Below are 26,240 nucleotides of genomic sequence, written 5' to 3' on the forward strand. Positions count from 1 at the left end.
ACCAAACGAGCACTAATAATGCAAAATTCGTAAACTATTTTATTATAACCACACAAACATTTGTTGTGGGCGTAAAAGCTCTGTAATTGAAATCTGCCAGCTAAAAATACTGTAGATTCAGCTTCGACAAATCTTAGGGAAGGCTGCCCATGATCCAGTTGTGGCTCAAATTCAAACACGTTTCTAAAATTTGAACGGTCTTGTTGGCACCAAACAAGATTGAGATGTCGCCTTCAAGTAGGTTTCTCGACAAGTATAGGACGGTGAGATGCCGGAACGGGGCCGCTAAACTGGTTGTCTGAGACCGTATGTTGGAAATATAATATCTTGCAGGAGTATTAAGGTGAAACCATAAATATAGGAGATTAAAATACAATAAAAATAAATTGAATTGAAAATTACAAGTAAAATAAATTCAAGATAGAATGCAGAATGTCGAGTCATGGAGTCCTCTATCAACAAGACAAAATACATTATGGTAGTGTTAACGACATGGCGTGTCGTCCCTAAAGATAAAACGATTTCGTCTCGTAGTTAGTGACACCACAGACAGATGAATTTCGAACGAAGTGGAATGAGGCGAGAATAAAGCCTCGGCTAGTGAATGTAATGGTATGTATGAAGAAAGATGATGCAGATTTTCGTGACGTTTCTAATGCATAAATGACTATCTTATATGTAGACATAGTCCACCATGAGGAGTGGTTGTAAAGTTAGAGCCCCATTAATGCAAGAGAGTTTGTCTGAGTTATAGTCGGACATAACCCATGGGACTCATTCCATTATAACAGGACGTTTCTAGTGGTTTGTGGGAGCCTCACCCGATGCAGTTACGAGAGATTAATGGGAGGATGAGATCTCACGTGCACAAACATGCCCAACAAATTAGACTCGAACTCGGTACCAAAACCAAGTACGAAGCACAAAGTCGGGGTCGTAGATTGCCATTGGACTCAAACTCGAGATTTTCTTTATCGGATATATTGGTGGATTGTAGAACTTGGTCCATTATTTTTTAGTGTATACCAAGACAACATTATTGACACAATAATATCTCAACCTCATTCCATTCTTCACATTTTTGTCATTTGCATGCCATGGACATTCTTTGGATTCTTAACACTAAGATATGCAGGAATGGAATAAGAATGGAATGGTGATTAGTGCGTTCATTCTCAATCCTATGGTTGGTACAATTTTTATAATGGGAATCGTCATTCCCGATGGAATCCATATTCCCATGTATATCGGATTAGCCATTCCTCCTTTCCCCCATGGTATTGTGTATTCCCACGGATATGAGATTACTCAAAAATAAATAATAATAATAAAAATAATAAAATATTTTAATAATAATATAATAATAATAATAGTAAAAATAATAAAATAATTTTAATAATAATAAATAAATAATGTTAATAGTAAATTAATGAATGATGATGATGCTGCTCTCTCCTCCTCTTTCTCCTCCTCCTCTCCTCTCTCTCTCCTCCTCCTCATACTCCTCCTCCTCCTCCTCCTCGTCCTCTTTCTCTCTCTCTCCCTCCTCCTCCTCCTCCTCCTCGTCCCCCTCCCCCTCCTTTCCTCCTCCTCCCCCCTTCCTGTTCCTCGTCCTTCCTCCCTGCTCCTCCTCGTGCCCCCTCCTCCTCTCCTCCTCCTCTTTTCTTCTTCTTCTGTTCGTTTTCTTTTCTTCCTCTCCCTCCTTCCTTGTCCCTCCCCCCCTCGGCCTCCTCTCTTTCCTTCCCTTCCCTTCCCTTGTCCTTCCCTTCCCCCTTCCTTTCCTTCTCTTCTCCTTCCCCTCCTGCATCCCCCCCTCCCCTCCGTGTTCCTTTGTGTCCTTCACATCTTAGTTTATAGATGATTCTTTTTCGAATATCCTGCTATACTCAATCTCATTGAGATATTTAGGAATCATTATAATTCAAATACATGTAGCAAGGTATTCCACGTGAGCAGGCTTCATTAACGGCTCTTCTAGGAAATGCATGTAGCAAGGTATTCCACGTGGACTTTCACAACTTATTTTTTTCGTTGAAACAAGTTCTTAAGATCTCAATGTTTTTTGTGGTGGTTAATGCAGACTAATAAGTTTTTGAGTTATTATTCAAAATTAAAATTAATTTAGCCAATAAAAAGAAACAAGCCACATAATTAGAGTGATGCTTTTGATCTTCAGAACAAGTTGTCACTTATCTTCAAACAGAACACACACACACACACTTGAGCATTGTTTATTGCAAGGAATTTCATATAACTAGAGAAGAAAAGACAAGATTATCAGATTGTAGAAATTCAGTTTGCAGGCAGGTGAAAATTCAGTTTGCACAAAAAGGCCAAAGAAAACTAGTTCATCGATCTCTTCAAAGACCGCCTTCATCTATGTGAGATTGATCTCGAAAAATACATCTTATAAGCTTTTAAAATATCTTATAAGCTCTTAAAATATCTTATAAGCTCTCTAAAATAAGTTTCGCCAAAATACCCTCTATATCTAACCCTTCAAAATTGTTTCTTGAAATATGCAGCTCAATGGAAAAGTCACTCAAGGATCTGGGATTTTCCTAGAGAAGTTCTTGTAGGAATGGGATGACCGCTGTCGGGTGCTTTATAGTCGAGAGAGTTAAGGGAACGGAAGACGGACTGATCACACGGGTCATGACCAATAACAGTAGACTATAAAACACCACTAAAATTACAAGTATATCTTTTGGATATATGCTTGAATCCAGATATTTAGCCCGTCTGAAGGTCTTACACAAGTGTATTTCATCTTCTATTCTAATCACATTAATGCACGTTAAAGGCAACGTCCCTAGATAACAAACCTCCTACCATCAAGATCCTCGACTCCCCGACACAAGACTATGTCTACAACAATCAATACTCCTGCAGTCTATCCTACGACTGAGAACCTAAACATGTCAAAGAAGACACCAAAGATACTATCAACAAAAATAGACGTCTTCTTGAAATATCCGAGGAATGAGTATATATACACTCTATACCAGAACTCATTCAAACACTAGCAACAAATGAAGGAGGTTTTCATATCAAAATGAACAAACTTATATGAACAATTTAACAATTTTATTGAGTTTTTGATATTTTCCTTTAACAAGACAAATCAGAAACTGAAAAGAAAAGGCAACCCTTCAGTTCAATTACTTTGTTGGGCTCCCAGCGTACAAATGTGAGTTAGAGGCAAAGAAGACTTATCATGGTATCATCTTCACGCGTAGCATGATATCATGAAGGTGATTCCTTCCACTGCAGTCTATTAAGTCCGTCCACAATGGCTCTACGGAACTCCCCGTTGTGTAGAATGAAAGATGAAACGTGGCCGCCCGAAACCCACCTTACTTCCGATCCCGGCCACGCCTTTTGAAGCTCCAATACAGAGTGTTTTGGGATATAGCCATCGTCCTGACAATAATAGGGCACAATTTAGCTCAACTATATATCAAGAAATTCAAAATTCATATATATGTTGCTTACAGTAGCAGCGACATATATAACAGCATTGGGGTTTTTGGGGATAGGGAACCGCGTGACATCAGTCAGAGACAGCACGTCCCGCATCCGTTCCCTCACTTCCTCGATCGTCAAGGCAATTTTCTGCATAGCAAGATCGTCTCTAAGAGCTTCCCAGGCAGTCGCATGCTTTAATACCCCTTCACAGAATGGCACAACAGCAGAATGTGGAGAAAGAAACGGGAGTGTGGCAATGGGCGTCGGATGCAAGGATCCAACCATAGCAGCATGTACTCCGCCTATGTTCATGCACAAACTATTCAAAGGCAAGAGAGAAAAACTGACAAAACAATCTTCTTTCAAGAGCTAAGCAAACAAGCTGTGTGTCTTACCCATGCTAAGTCCACAGACACCCATTTTCCCAAAACCAGCTTCATAGTCTAACCAATGCAGAAGGCTACGCGCCTCTTCGATGGTAGCTCTTCCTAATAGGAGCAAATCACTGACGCACAACAGTTTTGCACCGTGCTGCTGCAAAGGACGTCTTCTTCCATAGAAGGGGCTGCAAATTCATGGCTTCAGTACAACTCCTGATGAAAATCTGTGCATTGCAAGAGCTATTAGGTAAAAGACAGTTCCACTTCACCTCTCAAGCACCATAGTTGCTATGTTTTCCTTCAGCAGAGGCCCACCAAGACGTAACCTCCGCTCAAATGAATGGTCTCCTGTGCCTGAAACAAAGGACATATGCCACGCCATTATCGTCATTTCTCATGTCTATCTAATCCAAATAATCTTATTCTTTTATCACAATCACAAGAGAGCAATTGCATATGTCAAAATCTTACAAGTTTGTTTCACTGAACATAGATAGAAGAAAAAGAAGAACACTTTCTCTATAGTCATCTTTTGTGTTTCTATATTTCTGAGCATCTACATATGTGCCAATGTCTGCACAGCAACACATTCACTACCAATTCGAATCTACATCCAGGCAGTAGTAGAACACAGGCATCCCGTTATTAGTGATGAATGAAACAATATCACGAAAAACAAGGCTCGGAGCACCTAGGTAAGGTTTTAAATCTAATCAAAAACTTCATTGATACTACCATGAATCCTTCCCTAGCGCCATTCACTTAATCAACTACGACCTAATTCTAAATCCAACACCATCATTCAACTCATAGGTTTTTCACTAGTTTACTGGTAATGTCAATGCCACAGAGCAAAATCACAAAACAACAGTATGCAACTCCTCAACTCAATCACCAATACTCAAAACACACAGCAGGATTACCTAGAAAGTCATCAAAGAACACAACCAATTCCAAATCCAAGTCAAACAATTTCAAATCCCACAATTTTCCAACATCGAAGAAAACACAATAAACACCAGGCAAACAAATAGAATGAAATGAAATACCAGCCAGATGAACAACACATGCCATCTTCTGCGGCTGGCCGGATTTGGGAGAGAGAAAGGCCACTCTTGCAGTGTGGCTCTCAGGGGGCAATGCATTGAGAAGCACCTCATCACAAGGGGTCTTAAACACCCCTTCTCTCAGACAAGCAGTCTTGGATTCCCAAACAGTTTTCCAAACTGGCTGCACCAAAGCGGGAGGCCAATTCTGACCTATTTGGGGAAACAATTGATTTATCATCCTCTCCAAAAGCTCAAGCTGTGCCCCACCCCAACCCCTCGAGAAAAATGGAGGGCTAATCTTTGTTCTGTGCAGCAATGCACCATACACATGATCCAGCACATAGTAAAGGGTGCCCATATTTACAGCCACCATTTCTTTTTAGACGAATAATAGGGTACACCTCAAAATCAACAAAGACTATATTTTTCCATCAATTTTAGGCTTTGCGAGCTAATCCCACATCAAAATCGCAATTGATACACCAAAACCAGAGATGTCGAGGGCGGGAAAAGGTTCTTTACAGAGTAGAGTATATCAATAATTACAACAAAATGAAATTCAGATCTAGCTAGCTGAAATTTCCAATACAACAATGGCAATATTGCTGCAGTCTGCAACAAGATAGAGAGAGAGAGAGAGAGCCGAATCTGTAAAGGGCAAAAAGACTACGTTGGGATCGAAATAACAATAACTTATACTTTAAGACCGCCCGATTAGGCTTAGACCCATCCGGAGAAGGGGAAGATTGTGCGTGTGCGTGTGCGTGTGCGTGTGTGTGTGTGAGAGAGAGAGAGAGAGATGGAAACTGGAAACTAGGGGCGGAGAAGGTGGTGGTGTGACACCGCGGATTTAGATTAAGGGCCCGCCGCCACCTCACTATATCCATAAAATTTATCTGATTTTTGTCTATAATTTTGGCTCGATGATTGTGCATGATTGAAGGATTGAGATAAAGTTTGAGGTGTCAATTGCATACCTAATTCGACACAAATCATGGACTAATATTTAATTTTAGGTTTAAGTTGGCAAGATTATGGTTATCTTTCCATTTCTAAATGGAAATTGGCAAATTATCCCATGGGACGGTTGCATGCCATGCGACGGGTCGGATAGAAAACTATATAAACACTTGACAATTAAAAACAAATAGAAAGCTGTGTTGCAGCGGTCGCTCCTGTGCTCTAAAGCATTGTGTCCGTCCGAGGTCGCGGTTTCGAATCCTGTGTAGGGCCGATTTATGTAATTTTTTGTTCCTTTTTCTTGGCGTTTTTTGATGGTTTTTTTTTTCATTTTATTTTATTTCAGTTTTTTCTTTTCTTTTTCCTTTCTTTGCGTTTCTACTGTTTATTAAAAATTAAAAATTTGGATTTTTTTTATATTTGTTTTTCATTTTTTTGTTCTTTTTTCTTTGCATTTTTTGATGTATTTTTATTTTTATCTTACTTTGCGTTTTTACTATTTTTCTTAAAAAAAATTGGGTTTTTATGTTTGTTTTTCATTTTTTTTATTTCAGTTTTTTCTTTCTTTTCATTTTTTTACTGTTTCTTTTTACAATATTTTTTATTTTATTGATTATTGTTCGACTTATTTGATAAAGTAATCATTGATACGAACAAATTTAATATTTCTGAATTATTACATTTATTTAGTATAATGTTTATTTGTATTTATAAGAACATTTATTTTTAGTTATTTTCTCAAGTAATTATTTTTGTAAACAAAAGTAATTATTGATATGAAGAAAAGTAAATATTTTTGTTAACAAAAGTAATTATTATTACAATGGAATGTAATATTTCTAAATTATTACATTTGTTCACGATAATTTTTACTTTTATTTTTGAGAATTTATTCTTTTAGTTATTTAACCAAATAATAATTATTGTAATAAAAAGTAATTGTTGATAATGATATGTATAAAAGTAATGTTATTTTTACTCGTTAGTACTTGTAATTTTGTATATTTGGTCAAGTAATCATTGTCGTAATAAAAAGTAATTATTGATGTACGGGATGAAAAGTAAAGTTTTATAAACGTTAAATTTCTTCATGTCAATAATTAATTTTATTATAATAATAACTATTTTGAATAACCTAGAAATAAATACTAGAATAAAATTAAAAATAATCAAATAATTATTGAAGTAATCATTGTCGTAAGGAAAAGTAATTATTGATATGATGAAAAGTAATGTTTCTAAATCATTACATTTGTTCGCGATAATTGTTATTTTTATTCATAAAAGCAAATGCATATCTTATGTTTATTAAAAGTAAATACTCTAATAAGGATTCAAGATTTAGTGTTTAGGGTTTAGTTTTCAACGCTTAGGGTTTAGAAAAATATATAATACTTTGTATTGAATGAAGTTAAATATTTATATTACCATAAGTATACATTTTTTAGAACAAATGTATATCTTATGCTTATTAAAAGTAAATATTCCTACTAGAGTTCAGATTAAGTGTTTAGGGTTTATGGTTTAGTTTTCACGGTTTAGGGCTTAGAAAATATAATACTTTGTATTGACTGAAGGTAAATACTTATATTAACATAAGTATATATTTTTGTTAACAAATGAATATATTATACTTATTAAAAGTAAATATTCATACTAGGGTTAAGATTTAGTGTTCAGGATTTAATGTTTAATGTCAGGGTTTAAGAGTTAAAAAATTTACTACTTTATATCGAATGAATGTAAATACTTATATTAACATAAGTATACATTTGTGCTAACAAATGTATATTTTATACCTATTAAAAGTAACTATTATCTTAATAAAAAATAATTATACATATGAATAAATGTAACACTTTAAAATTATTACTTTTTTCACGAAAAATTATTATTTTTACTCACGAAAATCTATAATTTTAATTATTTTGTTAAGTCTTTATAGTCGTTAGAAAAAATAACCAAAAAAAACCTAAAATAAGAAACTGAAGAAAAAAAAAAAAACGAAACATGCAAACAGCTGAAAAAAAAAAGCAAAAGAACTAACAGACAAAAAACAAAAAAAAAAAACGAAAAAGGAATAAAAAAGAATCAAAAGAGAATAAACCACGAACATTGGGGCAAGGGGGATTTGAACACTTTAGGAGAAGAATGAGGCACAGCATTACCATTGCACCACAAGACATTTATGATTTTGTTCACTGAAAGTTTTTATATAAACGTTGATGTGGGTCAGGTTGGATAAAACCCGTCGCATCCCATGCGACTGCCGCACAGGAGACCAGCTGATTGAAATAATAGTTTTGGGTTCAAACTTCAAACGATAAATTATATAGTCTTTTTTTTAATAAATAAATTATATAGTCTTAAGAAGAAGGAAATTAAGTTCAAACTTAAGTGGGGTTTTTTTACTTTTTGGTTGCTATAGTTGTTATACAAAACAATAAATTTGGCATTTAAAAAATCACTAATTCTTTCCCTTGTTCAAGTCAAAAAAGAAAATCAAAAGAGAATCCCATTAAATGAATTTTATCACAAAAGTAAATTATCTCCAACTTTTAAATATAAAGAAAAGTTTCAACATTAATAATTGGTGTAAATTATTAAACATCTTTTTTTTTATAAATTAACAGTATTAAATAAAGAAATTTAAAGGTCGCACCACGAAAGATTGGAACCCAAGATCTTTGGCCTTAGTCATTAAGGCCTTACTTCTTGACCAACACACACAATTATTAAACATCTTAGAGCATCTCCAATGGGAGGTGCTTAAGTTGGTGCTATAAGAGCATCTCCAGTGCTCGGGTTGAAGAGGGGGATCGACACGGTTGGAGGCGAGACCCGCGCGGCGTCGAAGCGGGGTCGAGGCGGAGACCCGGTTCGAAGGCGAGGAAGGTGAGGCGCGTGTAATACACGCGCCGTATTAAAAAAAATCGTTTATTTTTAAAAAATTTGACCGTTTTCGGTCTTTTCTTTTTTTTTTTCCCCTTTGTTTACCGTTGCTGAACGGCTAGTTTGTAGGATTTTTATTTTTTATTTTTTTTATTTGCTTTTTTTCCTCTATAAATAATATGTATTTATCTCCCACAATTTTCATATTCTCACATCATTCTTCCATCTCTTCCCAAGTTTTATATTTTTCTTCAAATTTTGCTCAATGGATCGTGAATTTGACGATTATCTAGAGAAATGCGGCGGAAGCTCGGGTGTGCCTACTACTCAACCGATGATGGAGTTTGCTCCATTTTCTGAGGCTTCCAACGTCTTTGCTTCGGGTGTGGCTACTACTCAACCACGAGGATTGCCAACCGTTGAAGAAGAAGAGGCGGAGGCGAAGCCTAAGGTGATGCGCACCAACTACTTTGGCGACGAGACGGAGCTCATTTGCATCTTGTGGGCGGAGGCTACCCACAATCCAATTTTTGGGCTCAATTTTAAGGCAGATGTTATCAAATCCCACTTCAGTCGAGTCTCGAGGGAGACGCGGCTTTGGATGGACTACTACAAAACATGCCACGACAATTGGGGTAGCGGAATGAACGATAATCAAATCACCGAAGCCGCCCAAAAGATGTTCGAGGCTCACCACAAGAAGAGATTCGGCTATTTGAGCGCTTGGAAAGTCCTCCGTGAGTGTCAAAAGTTCATGACGGGAGCCACAGATGTCTACTCCACCAAGAAGTCGAAGGGATCCGACAGCGAAGGTAATAGTACTTCATCGGAGCCGAGCATCACCACGAGGCCCCAAGGGATGAAAGCGGCAAAGCGCGACAAAGGCAAGGGCAAGAAGGGAGAAGCATCTTCCACGACCACACAATCGTCTTACTTCGAGGCGCTTGAGAAAGTCGCCGTCGAAATAAAGGAACATTCGGCCAAAATCGGTGCATGGCATAGCCGAGGCCAAGAAGACACTCGCGGCGGTGAAAAGGGAAGAGCTCGATTTGAAGATCCTCAACATGGATACTTTGAATATGAACGAAGCTCAATTGACATGGCACAACCATTTGATTCAAGAGGTGCTCAAGCGTCGGGGAATTATGTAGTTTTTGTGGTGCATGGTGACTACACAAATCATCTGCATGAGGAACTGAGGGGCTTATGTGCAAATAGCTATACTTATAGTACTTACTTGTAATTTTTTGTAAGGTCTAATATTGAGTTAGTTGTGCACAGGATTAGCTGGGGGTTTTATTCATGAGATGAGAGAGAGAGTTCACGATTGTACAGAGAGAAAATTATCAGAGAGTGCGAGAGGGTGAATAGTTCAGCTCGATCATAGATCTTGATAGGCTGAGTTTACTCATTCTTGAGTCTGATTTGTTCTTCATTTTGAGAGATAATAAAAGTGATTCATTTTCTTGTCCGTGGACGTAGGATTGAAAAATCCGAACCACGTAAATCCTTTGGCTTTTGTTTCTCATTTTACTTTTGATTGAATTCTTGTTGCGATCTGGATTACAATCTTGGATTGATCGGCTGTGAATTTACATTTGGCGCCGTCTATGGGAAACGCAAGAAAGGGAATCGAATTCACGGCGATTTCAGATCGCGGCGGGTAGAAGATTATCAGAGTCTATCAGCTTCAATCTTGAAGAATGTCTACAACGAAGTTCGAGGCTGAGAAATTTAATGGCAAAAACGATTATACTCTTTGGAAGATTAAAATGCGTGCCATACTGATTCAGCAAGGGCTCGCGGGTGCCTTAAGGGATCCACCGGCAGCAGTCGATAAGGCGAAGGATGAAGAAGCATCCAAGATCAGCTGGAACGAAATTGACCAGAGAGCTCATAGCGCCATTATTCTGTGTTTGGGGGATAAAGTGCTTCGAGAAGTGGCAAAGGAAGCAACTGCTCTTGAGGTATGGAATAGACTCCATTCCTTGTACATGACAAAATCTGTTGCGAACAGATTGCACATGAAACAATTGCTTTATTCCTATAAATTCACTGAAGATAAGAGTCTTTCTGATCAATTGGATGAATTTAATAAATCACTGGATGATTTAGAAAGTATTGATGCTAAGTTGGCTGATGAGGATAAAGCAATATTATTGCTCAATGCATTGCCCAAAAGCTATGAGCATCTCAAAGATGCCATGCTATTTGGGAAGGAGAGCTCTATAACATTCAATGAGGTGATGAGTGTTTTGCGAGCTAAAGAACTGCATAAGGCAGTTGAAGGAAGGCAAGAAACACAACCAGAAAGCTTGAATGTTAGGAAAGGCAAGCCAGGAAAGTTTAAGAAGGGAGCAGGACAGTCCAAGAAAGCAAATCAGAAGAAATCAAAGGAAAATGAAGATGGTGATGAAAAGAAATGTTACCACTGCAAGAAGCCGGGCCATTTAAGAAAGGACTGCTATTCTTGGAAAAGAAAGCAGGCAAAGCAAGGGCAAAAGGAAGGAAATGACACTGCAGACCAAATCGAGGAGGCCGAAATGTTAAATGTTGCAACTCACAAGGTTGGAAATCAGTGGATCATGGACTCAGCTTGCTCCTTCCATATGTGTCCACATATGGAGTGGTTCAATGATTTACATCTCAAGGATGGGGGATCTGTCGTGTTGGGAAATGACCAAGTATGTCTTGTTAAGGGCATTGGATGCATTAAGCTGAGAATGCACGATGGAGTCGTAAGAATTTTACAGGATGTAAGATACATACCAGATTTAAGAAGAAATTTGGTCTCCCTTGGACAGTTGGAATCTAAGGGGTACTCATACTATTCTGACCAAGGATTACTTCAAGTTAAGAAAGATGATAAATGTGTCATGATGGGAAAAAGGCACAAGAGCCTTTACTATCTGGAAGCTGCTACTATCATTGGAGAGTTAGAAGCAAGTATAGAGGACAAATCACTACTCTGGCATGGCAGATTGGCTCACCTTGGAGAAAAAGGTCTCAATGAATTACTCAAGCAGGGGCTGTTACAACACCATCAGAAATTCACAGTAAAAGAATGTGATGAATGCATTCTTGGCAAAAGCAAGAAGCTACCATTTCTTAACAGCCAAATGACAGCAAATAAGCCATTGGAATATGTGCATTGTGACTTGTGGGGGCCTTCCAAAACTGAAACTATTGGAGGAGGAAAGTGGTATCTCTCCTTGATAGATCATTATTCCAGGAAGCTATGGTTGTACATACTAAAGGCAAAATCAGATACTTTTCAAAAGTTTAAAGACTGGTATAATGAAGTGCAGAATCAAACTGGTCTAAAGCTTAAATATCTGAGAACTGACAACGGGTTGGAGTTTCTATCTGAAGAATTTCAAAGATTCTGTGCAGATAAGGGTGTAAAAAGGCACAGAACGGTGCCTGCAAATCCACAACAAAACGGCATCATTGAAAGGATGAATAGAACTATCCTTGAGAGGATAAGATCTATGTTTGTTGCTAGTGGTGTTCCTAAGAAGTTTTGGGGTGATGCAGCTGTGACAGCATGTTACTTGATAAACAGAAGTCCTTCAGCTGCTATTGGTTTTAAAACTCCAGAAGAACTTTGGTCAGGAAGAGCACCTGAATACTCACACCTTAGGACTTTTGGATGCCTTGCATATGCACACACAAGACAGGACAAAGTTGGATCCTAGAGCCTTAAAATGTGTGTTCATTGGTTATCCAAAGGGTGTGAAAGGATATAAGCTTTGGTGTATAGAAGCTGGTAAACAAAAGGCTATTGTAAGCAGGGATGTAGTATTCAAAGAAGGAGTCATGCCGTTCCTACTTACTAATGAAACAAAGACTCCTGAAAAGGAGGATACTCAGGTGCAGGTGGAGCTGCAGGGAGGTTTTAAATCTCCAACTCCTGCTAATACACAAGATGAGCAGATGCCACAATCAGAATCTGAGGATGAGGAAGATGTCAGTGATCTCAATGATTATCTGCTGGCCAGAGACAGGCAGAGAAGAACCATCAGGCCACCTAGTAGATTTGGAGAAACCGACTTAGTATCATATGCACTCACAGTGGCAGAGGATATTGAATACAGTGAACCAAAGTCTTACAAGGAGGCAGTGAATGGAAGGGAAAAAGAGCACTAGATCAAAGCTATGCAAGAAGAGATAGACTCCCTACTGAAAAATGCAACATGGAAGCTTGTAGATAAGCCTGTCAAGCAGAAATGTATAGGTTGTAAATGGATATACAAGAAAAAGATTGAGGTAGATGGATCTATCAGGTTCAAGGCAAGGCTTGTGGCTAAGGGATTCACTCAAAAGGAGGGAATCGATTTTAATGAAGTGTTTTCACCTGTTGTTAAACACTCTTCCATAAGGATACTTTTAGCTATTGTAGTACAACAGAATCTGGAGCTTCAGCAACTTGATGTCAAAACAGCCTTTCTTCATGGTGATCTTGAAGAGAGAATATATATGGTGCAGCCACAGGGGTTCGTGCAACCTGGAAACAGCAACAAAGTATGCTTACTCAGAAAATCATTATATGGACTGAAGCAATCATCAAGACAATGGTATCTGAGATTTGACCATTACATGACTAAGATTGGTTTTCAGAGATCATTGTTTGACAGTTGCGTATACTTAAGAAAGAATGAGAAATCTGAGTTTACATATTTGTTATTATATGTTGATGATATGTTGGTTGCAAGCAAAAATTTGGATGAAATCAAGAAACTAAAGGCTGAGCTACAAGCTGAATTTGAGATGAAAGACCTCGGGGAAGCCAGAAGAATTCTGGGTATAGATCCGGTCAGAAACCGGGATGAAAATCAGCTATGGCTGATACAACAAGACTACATCACAAAGACACTCAAGAAATTCAGCATGACAGAAACTAAAGCAGTGAAGGTACCTCTTGCTCAACACTTTAAGCTTTCTATTTCTCAAAGACCAGCCAATTTTATGGCAAATATACCATATTCTAATATAGTAGGATCTGTTATGTATAATATGATTTGTACTAGGCCAGATTTGGCACATGCTATAAGTGTTGTGAGCAGGTTTATGGCTGATCCTGGTAAAGAGCACTGGGCTGGATTAAAGTGGATATTGAGATACTTAAAAGGAACAGCAGGTTGTGGGATTTTATTCCAGAAAGTTGAGGGAAAAATGCAGGAACCATTAATGGGGTATGTGGACTCTGACTATGCTGCGAATGTTGATTCAAGAAAGTCTCAGTCTGGATACATATTTACATTGTTTGGGACTGCAATTAGTTGGAAATCAATGCTACAATCTGTGGTAGCATTGTCCACAACAGAAGCTGAGTATTTGGCTATCACAGAGGCAGTTAAAGAAGCCATTTGGCTAAAGGGTATATTGGCTGAATTTGGTATTGAGCAAGAAACTGTGGAGGTGAAGTGTGATAACCAAAGCGCAATTCATTTGTCTAAGCATCAAGTATACCACGAAAGATCAAAGCACATTGATGTGCGACATCATTTTGTGAGGGATATAGTTAGCAAAGGTGTGATAAGAATAGCTAAAGTGTCAACGGAGGAGAATGCTGCAGACATGTTGACTAAAGCTTTACCAACTGCAAAATTCGAATATTGTTTGAAGCTTGTGAGGCTGCTGGAAAAGCAGTCTTATGGTGGAAACTAAAGTTCTGATTAAAGGTGACAGAAAGATGATGATTTGCTATGTCAAGGTGGAGATTTGTGGTGCATGGTGACTACACAAATCATCTGCATGAGGAACCGAGAGGCTTATGTGCAAATAGCTATACTTATAGTACTTACTTGTAATTTTTGTAAGGTCTAATATTGAGTTAGTTGTGCACAGGATTAGCTGGGGGTTTTATTCATGAGATGAGAGAGAGAGTTCACGATTGTACAGAGAGAAAATTATCAGAGAGTGCGAGAGGGTGAATAGTTCAGCTCGATCATAGATCTTGATAGGCTGAGTTTACTCATTCTTGAGTCTGATTTGTTCTTCATTTTGAGAGATAATAAAAGTGATTCATTTTCTTGTTCGTGGACGTAGGATTGAAAAATCCGAACCACGTAAATCCTTTGGCTTTTGTTTCTCATTTTACTTTTGATTGAATTCTTGTTGCGATCTGGATTACAATCTTGGATTGATCGGTTGTGAATTTACAGTTTTAAGATTTTAAAATTATATTTTTTTAAGTAATTTAAATTATGTAATTTTTATCTTTAATGTAATTTTTAATTTTATTTTCAATGAAAAATTAAACATTTTAGCAAAATTGTGTTGAAATTGGAATTTTGGTGGAAATGAGGATTTTAGACCCAAACTAAGACCTTTGCATTGGAGATTGGTGGGTCTTAGGTGGGGACCACCATCTAAGACCCAAACTACCCACCCATTGGAGATGCTCTAATGGTGGCCCCCACCTTAAGCACCCCCCCAATGCATAGTTCTTTCTTTGGTGCTAAAATCCTCATTTTCACCAAAATTTCAATTTCTACACTTTTATATTAAAATGTTTAATTTTCATTGAAATTAAAATTAAATATTACATTAAAAATAAAAATTATATAATTTAAATAACTGAAAAAATTACATAATTAAAATTAAAATTGCAATAAAAATTTAGAATTTTAAAACAAATCAAAAATTAAAATTAAAATAATATGTAAAAGGAATTATAAAAAATTAACACAATACCTTCCCACCTAGGGATGGCAGTGGATCCTGGACCCGGTCTAGATCTGTGGATCCAGATCCTATTTTACGGATCTGGATCTCAATTTTTTGGATCCGCGGATCTGGATCTTGACATTTGAGATCCGGATCCGGCCCGTGGATCCGATTTAATTTAAAATATATTATTTATTTTTTATATTTATTTTATTAATAGATATATTAAAAATTAAAAATAATAAAAAAATTAGAATAACTTTGTAAACCTAATTTCTAATTCATCTCTCTCTCCCCTCTCGGTTCTTCACTTCTTCTCACTCCCGTGCCGCCTGACCCTCTTCATCGCTCGACTCACTCCCATCTCCTTCTCGGCCTCAGTCACGCCGCCTCACCTCCATCGCCGGTCGCATTCTCCAATTCGCTCGCCCGCCCGCCGCCGGAGAAGTCGGGAATAGCAGCAGCACTGCAGCACACTCCAGTTCGTGCGACTCCAGCCGCTTCACTCCCAACGCCGATCTTCTTCTCCAATTCGTCCGTCCGCCGTCGGCGAAGGCGGGAACAACAACAGCACGCTCCGGTTCGTGTGACTCCAGTCCATTTTTTCTCTCGGTCACTCCAGTTCGACCGCCGCCTTTCTGTCACTCTATTTCGACTCGTCGCAGGACTCCACCTCCACCGTCGTTCAGCCATGAGCTTATCTACCACAGGATGCTTTGAATCAAAGGTTAGATTTTGATTTTGAGCATGTTTATGACTGAAATTTTGATTCTGATTTGAATTGATTTATATTCGAAATTTATGAATGTTTTGTCTTAGGTTATTAGGTTCTGATTTGGATTGTGAATTTCTGATTTTTCTTATTCGAATTTTTTTGCATAAGCTGCTGCCATGGTTGTTTTGGAGTTGAAGAGAATATGAGATGAGAATGAAAATGAGAGATTGTGATTAATTATGAATTCTCAAAGTGTGGCCACATGAGTATTAATTGTTTCCAATCATGGTATTTGAGGAATTAGGATACTTATGCATTACTACATGCAAGAGTCGCATTATTCTTATTTTTTTAGGATGTCGATGATGTTGAAAGTAGTTGTGCCATGGATGATGACTTTTATTCTTAGGAAATGTAATTTGGATTGGGGAAGACTTGTTCTCGTAGACTCATGCATTGAGATTTGTTTATTTTGATATTTTGATGACTTGATTTTCATGATGGATATTAAATGTTGTTGATTTTGTACAATATTTTTCATGATGGATATTAAATGTTGTTGATTTTGTGAATTTATTTTTGAATTTAATTTGAAAACAGTAAATTCATGGATCTGGACCCGCGGATCCGTGGATCTGACGGATCTGGATTTGGATCCAAAATTTTCAGATCCGCGGATCTGGATTTGGTGTCTGGATCTGGTATTGGCCAGACCCGGTCCAGATCCGGCCCGTTGCCATCCTTATCCCCACCCCCACCGCCCCAAACCAAAACCAAAAGAGAAACTTCTCCCAACCATTTTCGTCTTCTCCAAAAACATTTAAAATCTGAAATGTCATTAATTTTTTTTAATTATTCTGTGCGCGCGTCAAAAGCACGCATTTAACAAAATCAGCTCATCGACCCGAGGTGGACTATCAAACCGGGGTCGCACTGTTGCGGCTCTCTAGTGCGCCGTGTTTCCTGTGTCGATCCGAGGCTATCGACCCGACGTTGGATATGCTCTTAGTTACATCATTTTGTACAACTTAACAAGGTTGGTAATCAATTCAATATCAAACTTTTCAAAGACTATAAAAATGGTATAAAGTTTTAACCTTTTGTAATTCAAATCACTAAGGAGCCTATTAATGAACAAAAGGAATAAGATATGAACAAAATGAGTGAAAAGAATGAAAATGGAGTGACGTTTTTAATAATTGTGTGTCTGTGGAATGAATATGGGAATGAAAAATCATTAAGGAGGCTAACGGTATGAAAATAAATAAGATAGGAATGAAAGGATGGTGAGAATGAAATAATATTTTCAATGATCGGTGTGTTTATAAAATAAACATTGAAATGAATAAAGTGGTGATTATTGATGGAAAGTCGAAAGGCATACAAACAAATCATATGAATGGAATGAACATACAAATAGTCATTCCATTCCTATTCTATTACTCCCTTCGTCCCACGAATCTTAACACGTATTTATTTTTGGGTTGTCCCACAAATCTTGACACATTTTCAAATAAGGTAATACTCCCTCCGTCCCAATAATCTTGTCACACTTTTCTTTTTGTTTGTTCCAATAATCTTGTCCCATTTCCTTTTTAGGTAAATTTTATGGGCTAATTAACTTCTACTTAAACATGATTCTAATTAAACTCCCCCTCTAAATCACATCTACACATCTACGTCTCTCTCTCTCTACCACCTTCCCCCTTCTCCCTCTCTCCACCATTTCCCCTCTGTAAATCACCGGTGCAGCCGCTTCCTTCCCCTCTGCTCCGTCGGCGCCATCTTCCGCCTTTCCCATCTATAAATCCGCTGCCCTCTTCCCCCTCTGTAACTCAACAGCCACCGCCGTTCTCTTCCCCTCTGTTTCGCCGTCGCCGCATCCCTCTTCCCCCTCTATAAATTCGTTCCTCCTCTGTTCCGCCGCCGTTGCCGCCTCCCTCATTCCCCCTCTGTAAATCCGTCGAGCACAGATCTAAGCCCTAAACTCCCTCTTCTCTTGCCTCGCCATCAGCTTCCCTTCGGCGAAGCAACAGCGACGGGCTGCCGTCTCTACCTCTCTCTCCGCCTCCGAGCCTTAAATCCCCAAATCCAAACGCCACCCCTTCGATTCCGGCGACTGTACAGCCATAGGGTTAGCGAAGACGATGGAAAATTTGTTGAAGAAATTTGGCTTTTCTGTTCTTGGTTAATGAAGATGATGAAAAATTTGTTCTTGATTTTTCTGTTCTTGGTAAGCAAAAAATTGTTGAAGAAATTGTTCTTGGGTTAAAGATTTGATTTTTATTCTTGTTCTTTTGCTTGATTCTGTTCATTGTTCCGGATGGAGAGAGGCGGCGATGAGGCTGGTGGCTGTGCTGACGCCGGGGAAGGAGGTGGCGCAGGTGTGGCTCCGCCTACTGTTGCCGTCGGGGGGAGGTGAAGAAGAAACAAGATAATTTTAAGCCATACTTAATTTCTTCTTAAACATGTGGGACCTTCTAGTTTACAACACTAATATCACACTCCTTAATCTCCGTGCCCAAAAGAAATGGGACAACATTATTGGGACGGAGGGAGTAGTTATTACCTTCTCTCTCCTACTTTATCACTTTTATACTTTATTACCTACACACTTAAAACACTAAACACTAATCTACAACTCCTTAATTCCCGTATCGAACCCAAACGTGTCAAGAGTCGTGGGACGGGGGGAGTACATCATACTCCCTCCGTCCGCCAAAAGTATTCCACTTTGGCCGGGCACGGAGTTTAATAAAATGTGTGATGATGTTGATGTAGTGGAGAAAGGGTCCCACCACTTTATGAGATGTGTGGTTGAGATTGAATTTGGGGTGGGTTTTTTGTAAATAAAGAGTGTTTGTAAGGATAAAATATAAAGGTGGATGGTGGGACCATGGCTTAAAAAGGAAAGTGGAATACTTTTTGCGGACACCAAATATAGTAATTGTGGAATACTTTTGGCGGACAGAGGGAGTATCAATTAGTTGCATCTCTAATGATCAACATTATTATACAACAATTTTAAAATTAAAATAATCTAAGTCAAGTTCATCTCCAACAATTTGCTTAATAATAATAATAATACTTTCTCCATCCGACAATTTAGTATCCATATTTTCATTTTATAGTTTTGTCCCCCAATTTAATATATATTTTTATTTTAAGTAAAAAAAATTCACACAACCCTCTAATGTAGGTCTATCATTCAACTTTAATCACTTTAATACTCATATAAAGACGAGACACTTATTTCTCTCACAAGATACTCAATCATTTAACTAAAATTTGTGTTATTTTTAAATAAATGCTTAATTGTGAGACAGGGGAAGTAATAATAAAACAAATCCAAAAGTAAAGGATAATGAACAATGTCATTCTATTAATAGCACAACATTATTCATTGCACCAAAATGGCGTAAGATTGGAGCTTGTTTAAACTCTAAAATAGGTTTTGAAGCTAAAATAGAGTAAGGTTGGAGATGGTCTAAATTAAAAAAGAAATAACTAGACTAAAGTTGAAGATAACTCAAAATCCTAATTTGGATTTTGGGACGGATATACAGAATAAGCAAACATTTAACTAAAGTCAGAAAATTGATGTTTAAACATTCATGTTCTACGAAAAGTAGCTATGAAGCCTTTATTTACATCTTTATCGAGAATCAATTTCATATGCAATGAATATGAATCTGTTTCTGCCAAACTGACCCTAACGACACATTCAATAAATGAGTATGAAATGTGATTTGCAGCATGAGAAAAGCTACAAATATATCAACACAACTGGTATCTCGTCATCAAGAAATGACACCGACCCGAGTTGGATCATCATCAGTTGATGATCATCAGCCATGTCCCCCATATCAAAATCCTGCAATCTCAACCTTGGTTGAGTCCAAACGAGCTTGGTCGAGTCTAAACGAGCTTTCTCTCATCAGCGCATGGACATCAATGTGCGGACCCTTTTCTCCCTCTCAGCTTTCTTGGCAGAGGGAGTCCTCTTCATCTTCCGAAGCTCCTCCATCACCACCTTCTCGACTGCATCTATGCTGTTCAAGAGCGTCTTCTGTGGTGTCAAACAAGTTGCGCCTCCCTTGTGATGTGTGATATCGAGCAATATCTTTGGAACTTTGCCTATGCTTGGCGGGAAACACCTATTTGAAAACGCCAGTAGTGGCGAAATCATAGCTTTGTTGTGCTCAAGATGAGCTCTTGGTGTGCTTGCTTGATCATTAGATGTCCTATCTTGGATGGTTTGTAGGCCTTCACCATCTCCTCCTCGCTCTCTTCTTCTTTCAATTGCCTAGAGAGAGAGAGAGAGAGAGAGAGTTCAAATGCATAGCCAATTCTCTCACACTACAGACAAATGCAATCACATGTAATCTAGCATTTGAAACCACATTTACAAGATATAAAGCTCTCACCACAGTGATGAAATTGCAAAGTTAGAAGCAATTCAATTCAATCATCTTTAAAAAAGAGCACAAATGGAAATGGATTTTCCAAGAAAATTGAGCATTACCCTCACTACAGCAGTGATGTCATTGAGAGGCCTTCTGGGATACCAAGCAGGCAATGCACCTCCGCCTCCGCGGCCACTTCCCACCACCGGTGACAAGTTCTCCGATCCTGCCAGCCGCGCAATGCGCCTAATTCTCGGAGTCCCAAAGGCACCTCCACGGCTACGACCACTTCCCACCACCGGTGACAAGTTTCGAGGCCTAATTCTTGGGGTCCCAAAAGCACCTCCAGCAGCTACTCCAGCTGATCCGGGATTCCCGGCCATCGTGGTATCTCTCCACCGGAATGGTGTTCCTGCATTCTGCCCTTCTTCATTATCATCTTCAAGAACAAAAGCTATCGGATTTCCCCTTCCATTATTCCAATCACCAGCTCTTGAAACTCGCCTTCGGCTGTAAGATGCTATGATGCTGTCTTGCCTCGACAGCCGATCTCTCGATTCAGGCATTTTGTCGAATAACTTCAGAACCATGGTAATTAAGTGTGATCAGATGCAAGAATATCAAGATAGATTCACAACAATTTATGGGAAATTTCAGCCTTTTACTACAATTACTCCATCAACTTCCCAAATCTAACTATACCCACAGATTCAAATAAAAACCCGCATTAATCAAGGAAGATTAGAGCCAACTTCTTACGAAATATTAAAGCCTTTTCCAATTAGGGTTAAAAATTTATCACTACGAATCTAATCGTCTGTGCTACTAGATAGTACATAACAAAAAAAGGGTTAAAACCCACTGAACATAGAAAGATTTCATCAAATCTTGACCAATCTACACTGAGAAAAATGATTTCTTAGTGACCCGGTTCATTTCCCACGGAAAACCGTCACTTTCCCAGCATGGAACTGAACTCGGAAAACCCCAGAACAAAAAATAGCAAAAAATTTAGCACCTTAGTACCTTCGAAAACTCTCTGGGATCTATCCGATTACTTCGTTTGGTGAAAGCAAGGAAATTTCAGACGAGTAATAAGCAGAATCAACGGACAAGTTTTCCCCCCTTTTTAGTGTGAGTATTTGTGAATCTAGGGGTTCAGATGAAGAAGGAGTTGCCGAGAAGGAAGGTGAAATGGCGAGTTTCGGAAATGGAAGTGGGCGGCAATTTATACAATGAAATTGAGCAGAAATGGAACTGAAAAACTCTGGCGAAAATGAAGTGAAATTTGAAATTCAGCAAAAATGGAAAGCGGGATGATGGCGATATTTTTCCGTTGAAATTCAAATTTGTTTCAAAGCGGTAGGTCAAGTTTGATCTGTAATTACCATTTTGCCCATCCAGCTTACTTTTGAACTTCATGTAACTAGTAAACTCATGAATGCAGAAACAATTTAATTGAAAAATATTAAGATTTGTTACTACATTGATCTACACTAATTATGGTATGCGTGATACATTTATAATTCGTACTACTGATACTATAATTTAAGACCCCTCAAAAAAGATACTACTTCCTCCGTTCCACCAAGCTTGAGTCGTATTCATTTTCGGACTATCCCACCGAATTTAAGTCATTTCTTTTTTTTTTTGGCAAAAATTAGGCAATTTAGGGTGTCTTTGATATATAAATTGAGATAAAGGGTGATAAATAAAACTTAGACAAATAAAACTTAGATAAATAATACCAGGGGAATGAGATATTAAATTTCTCAGTGGAACAGTGATATAAGAGCGAGCCTTCTTGTTAATCAATATTGCTATCAAACGCTTAGATAAGATATGATTATTTATCTATATTGCTTTATCTAGGGCTATCAAACATGCCCAAAGCACTAATTTACAAAACTAATTGCACCCCTTATTACCTTCTATCTCTTACTTTATCACTTTTATACTACACATTTAAAACATTAATCTACAACTTCTTAATTTCCGTGCCCAAAAGAAACGCCTCAAGCTCGGCGGGAGGGAGGGAGTATAATTTAAGAGGTGCTTATGGGTACAATCGGGTGTATCGTACAATCGGATTGACCCGCATCCAAATTCTGACCCGCATCCTGATCTAAATCCACATCTTAACTCAAATCGTGTAAATGACATTATTATGTTATACAAATGACACTACTGATAAACATGCATTTTTACCTCTTGGTGTGTCATATTTGATGTTTAGTTATGAGGATTTTGTGTGTTTGATGATTTATTTGAGCTTATATTGTTTTATGGTCAAGAACTTGTTACTTGCTTGTGTTTGAACGAATTTTCAGAAATAATGAAGCAGAATTTGGAAGAATTGGCTGAAATACAAGTTGTAGTTCGTCTCTAGAGGAGTTCGTGATCATAAATCGGAGTTTGGACGAGAGAGAACGAGCCAAAACAAAATTACTGCGCAAAGCTGTCAGGAGTTCTGTTTCGTCACGCGGGCCAACCATGCGGCCGCGCGAGTCGCCGTATTTCCGTCCAAAATTCGTTTTTTTTAGAGATTTTGGGTATTTTTGAGAGCTACAAGACCTAGGGCATATAAATACTCCTCAATAACTTATTCTCTGCAGCTTTTTATCATCTTATATCATATTTTACTTTTCCTGAGAGCTGAGGGAGACGGAGAACGGAGCAGAGCAAGATTGAAGATTCTCAACTATACTACGGTTTTATTGTTGAATGATTATTTGTATTTTCGAGATTTTGATTTCTAGTCATATGTCTATGTGTGGCTAGAATCCTTTTTCCCAGGGTTTAGGGAGTAGACATGATTTGAATTTCTGACTGTTTGATTCGATTAATTGAGATTGTTATTCCTTTTTATGTTCTTGTTATAATTGTTTGCTTTATTGATTGGCCACCAATTTAGCATAATCATAGGTTTTAATTTGAGATCGGGAGATGATAATTATTACCTGAACTAAGAACATAGAACATATTTATTCTAATTCTAAAGGGAATTGATAACTGTGAGGGCGTTAATCCTAGGACTTTTAGGAGTTACATGTTAGAAGTGCGATCCGGGGACGGTAGCCTTGCATGTAATCAACGGTTTTTATGCCACGGGAGTGGGTATAGACTAGTTTTGAGATTGCCTTAGGAATCATCTGATTAATTGAATTGAACATGTTAGTTAGGAGAATCTGTTGAAACCTTTACCTTGGGAAATCTTCTCATATATGTTTCTCTGTTTCACAGCTTGATTTATTTTGTTTTCTGTTATTTATTTATTTATTTAGTTTTAAAAACAAAACTCCTAATTTCTTTTGTCCAGATAGAGTAAAATAATTTAGGATAGGAATTGGTTAATTTAGTCTCTGTGGAATACGACCTTGCTTGCTACTGTACACAATTGCACCCGTACACTTGTGGCGTGTCAAATAAAATAGCGAACAACTACGTATAAATTACACTATAACATTGTAAATAACACTATGTATAATTGACTTTATTCATAAATATAAATAACACTTCATGTAATTGACATTATAAAATTGTAAGTGACACTATAATATTTTAAATGACACCATAACATTTTAAAATATTACAATATCATTTATATAACCGAAGAGTGTCAATTATAAGCAGTGTCATTTGTATAACCGAATAGTGTCATTTACACTATTTGGGTCAGGATGCGGGTCAGGGTTTGGGTGCGGGACAACCCGATTATACGGTACACTCAGTTGTACCACGTTTTAGTGATAATTTAAGAAATGGTGAGAAATTATGTTAAATTTGGAGGTTATGATATAGTAACAAATTTGGAGTGGAAATTTAAAATGCTCCATCCCTTATGTTTTTTTTTTAAATGCCCTCTCTTATTATAAAAAGCAATCTATGCCCTAATTGTGTGAACCACCGAAAATGCCCTTTGAATGTGATGGTTGTGCATTGTTTTCCACAAAAGGTCTTACACATCTATGACAAAGTCTTACAAAAGTTGTTAAAGTGTAAGAAAAACATCAATGTCATCAATTTAAAGATTGAAATCGGTCAAATAAGTGTTGGAAAAAGTGAAAGACTCAAACAAAATATAATATTTATTTATTTTTGAATTAAAATCCAAGGTTTTAGAAGTAAATCGTAGGCTAATTAATCAATGGAAAATAAATACTAAAAATTAACACAATCGATATTGGCACTCAAAACACACAATGGAATAAAAAAATGTGTCCGACCAGAAAAAACCAGTGTCCAACCGGACACAAGGTTTCACCGGCCGGACACTTGTTTTTTCCGCCGGTCGGACACATTTTTTTTTAATCCATTGTGTGTTTTGAGTGCCAATATCGATTGTGTTAATTTTTAGTATTTATATTCCATTGATTAATTAGCCTACGATTTACTTCTAAAACCTTTAATTAATGGACATAATTTTTTAAAAAATTTTTTTGATGATAAACGACAAATATGATGTGAAATAGCCTTGTCAGTAAAGTATTCATGTCAAACACTCTAATTTCATTGAAATTCACGTGAAATGAAGAAATCTTTGTTTATATATGAGATCTAGACGGACACACTCCATTGCAAAGTGAAAAAACACTCAAACTCAATAGAAATTATAATATTTTCCAAGTGGTGAAGCTATTATTTGTGAATTCTCTCATCCGAACGTTTAAAGGTATGTCATTTTACGTTTGAAATGTAATTTAAGTTGGTTATTGTTTATTTTCAATGTTTTGTTTGATCCTATATGCTTATGTGAATTATTAGCATATTATAGCATACTTTATGATTTAAAGCTATGTTTGAAGGAAATATATGTGAATTAGAGCACATTCTATCATGTTTTAAAGTATTAATTAGTAATTATTACTTACATTTTAGTTATATACATATATATTGCTACATAACTCATGTTAATATGCTCGAAAATCATGTGTCCGCCCGGACAAGTGTCCTTGAAAATGTGTCCGGCCGTGTGTTATTACATATTATGTAATACACGACCGGACACTTTTCCTCGGAAACTTCCCCGGACGGACATATATTTTTCGAGTGTATTAACATGTTATATGTTGTATTTTTACATTTTATTCCCTTTACATCATATATTTATTTATTTATTATTTTTTCTATAGATGAATGAATATGGGAGATACTTTGTGGTTAATTATGGAAGTGTCTTCAATGGTTATGAGTACATCGGCGGCTCTTCTAAGAGTTTACATATTTTCGGAGACACCATGGCTACTACGTTGTACATGATAAATCACCTGATGTTGGATAATTCATTGAGCACTAATTACAGCTTGTATTATTTGACGAATAGATTAAATGGCAGGGTATACAGTAAAAATCTTCTTGCCGATGACAATGATTTGCTTCAGTTGTTGGTGTCCCAGCCACATTTTCCTGAGATTTATGTTGTCGAAGACGAATATAGTGGAGGAGTGTATGTTCCTTCGTTCGATCTCCCTCAATCTTCCGCATATTGAGGTGAATCTAGTGCAATATTCGAAAGTGGGGACGAATTGGAAGCAATCCAAAGATATGCTTATTTAGACCTATCAGCCGGAGATTCACCAGCGCAAGAAATTGTTGAACCGTCGGTCACTTGGGGTAATCATCAGTCAACGGGTTGGCCTTCATGGGATGAGCCAAATCCGAACGTTTACGATCACCAAACAACTGAGCATTATTGGGG

General features: G+C 37.5%; 2 protein-coding genes across 3 annotated transcripts; both read right to left on the reverse strand.

Annotated features, from left to right (window-relative positions):
- Positions 1-3,070: 3,070 nt before the first annotated feature.
- Positions 3,071-5,886, reverse strand: LOC130988901 (uncharacterized). The gene is made up of 5 exons (XM_057912880.1): positions 4,898-5,886; positions 4,118-4,202; positions 3,864-4,033; positions 3,496-3,770; positions 3,071-3,423 (listed from the first exon to the last, which is right to left on the reverse strand). The coding sequence occupies exons 1-5, from the start codon at positions 5,268-5,270 to the stop codon at positions 3,247-3,249; spliced, it is 1,080 nt and encodes a 359-aa protein (XP_057768863.1). The 5' UTR covers positions 5,271-5,886; the 3' UTR covers positions 3,071-3,246.
- A 13,811-nt stretch (positions 5,887-19,697) lies between these two features.
- Positions 19,698-21,898, reverse strand: LOC130988902 (protein POLYCHOME-like). 2 transcript variants are annotated; one of them, XM_057912882.1, is made up of 3 exons: positions 21,569-21,898; positions 20,662-21,120; positions 19,698-20,442 (listed from the first exon to the last, which is right to left on the reverse strand). In XM_057912882.1, exons 2-3 carry the CDS (start codon positions 21,106-21,108, stop codon positions 20,074-20,076), a joined length of 816 nt encoding a protein of 271 aa, XP_057768865.1. In that variant the 5' UTR covers positions 21,109-21,120; positions 21,569-21,898; the 3' UTR covers positions 19,698-20,073. The 2 variants fall into 2 exon arrangements, with proteins under 2 accessions (XP_057768865.1, XP_057768864.1); XM_057912881.1 differs by having other exon boundaries at positions 21,561-21,853.
- Between the last annotated feature and the right edge of the window lie 4,342 nt (positions 21,899-26,240).

Source organism: Salvia miltiorrhiza, chromosome 6, assembly GCF_028751815.1.
Source record: "Salvia miltiorrhiza cultivar Shanhuang (shh) chromosome 6, IMPLAD_Smil_shh, whole genome shotgun sequence".
NCBI classification, from domain to species: Eukaryota; Viridiplantae; Streptophyta; class Magnoliopsida; order Lamiales; family Lamiaceae; genus Salvia; species Salvia miltiorrhiza.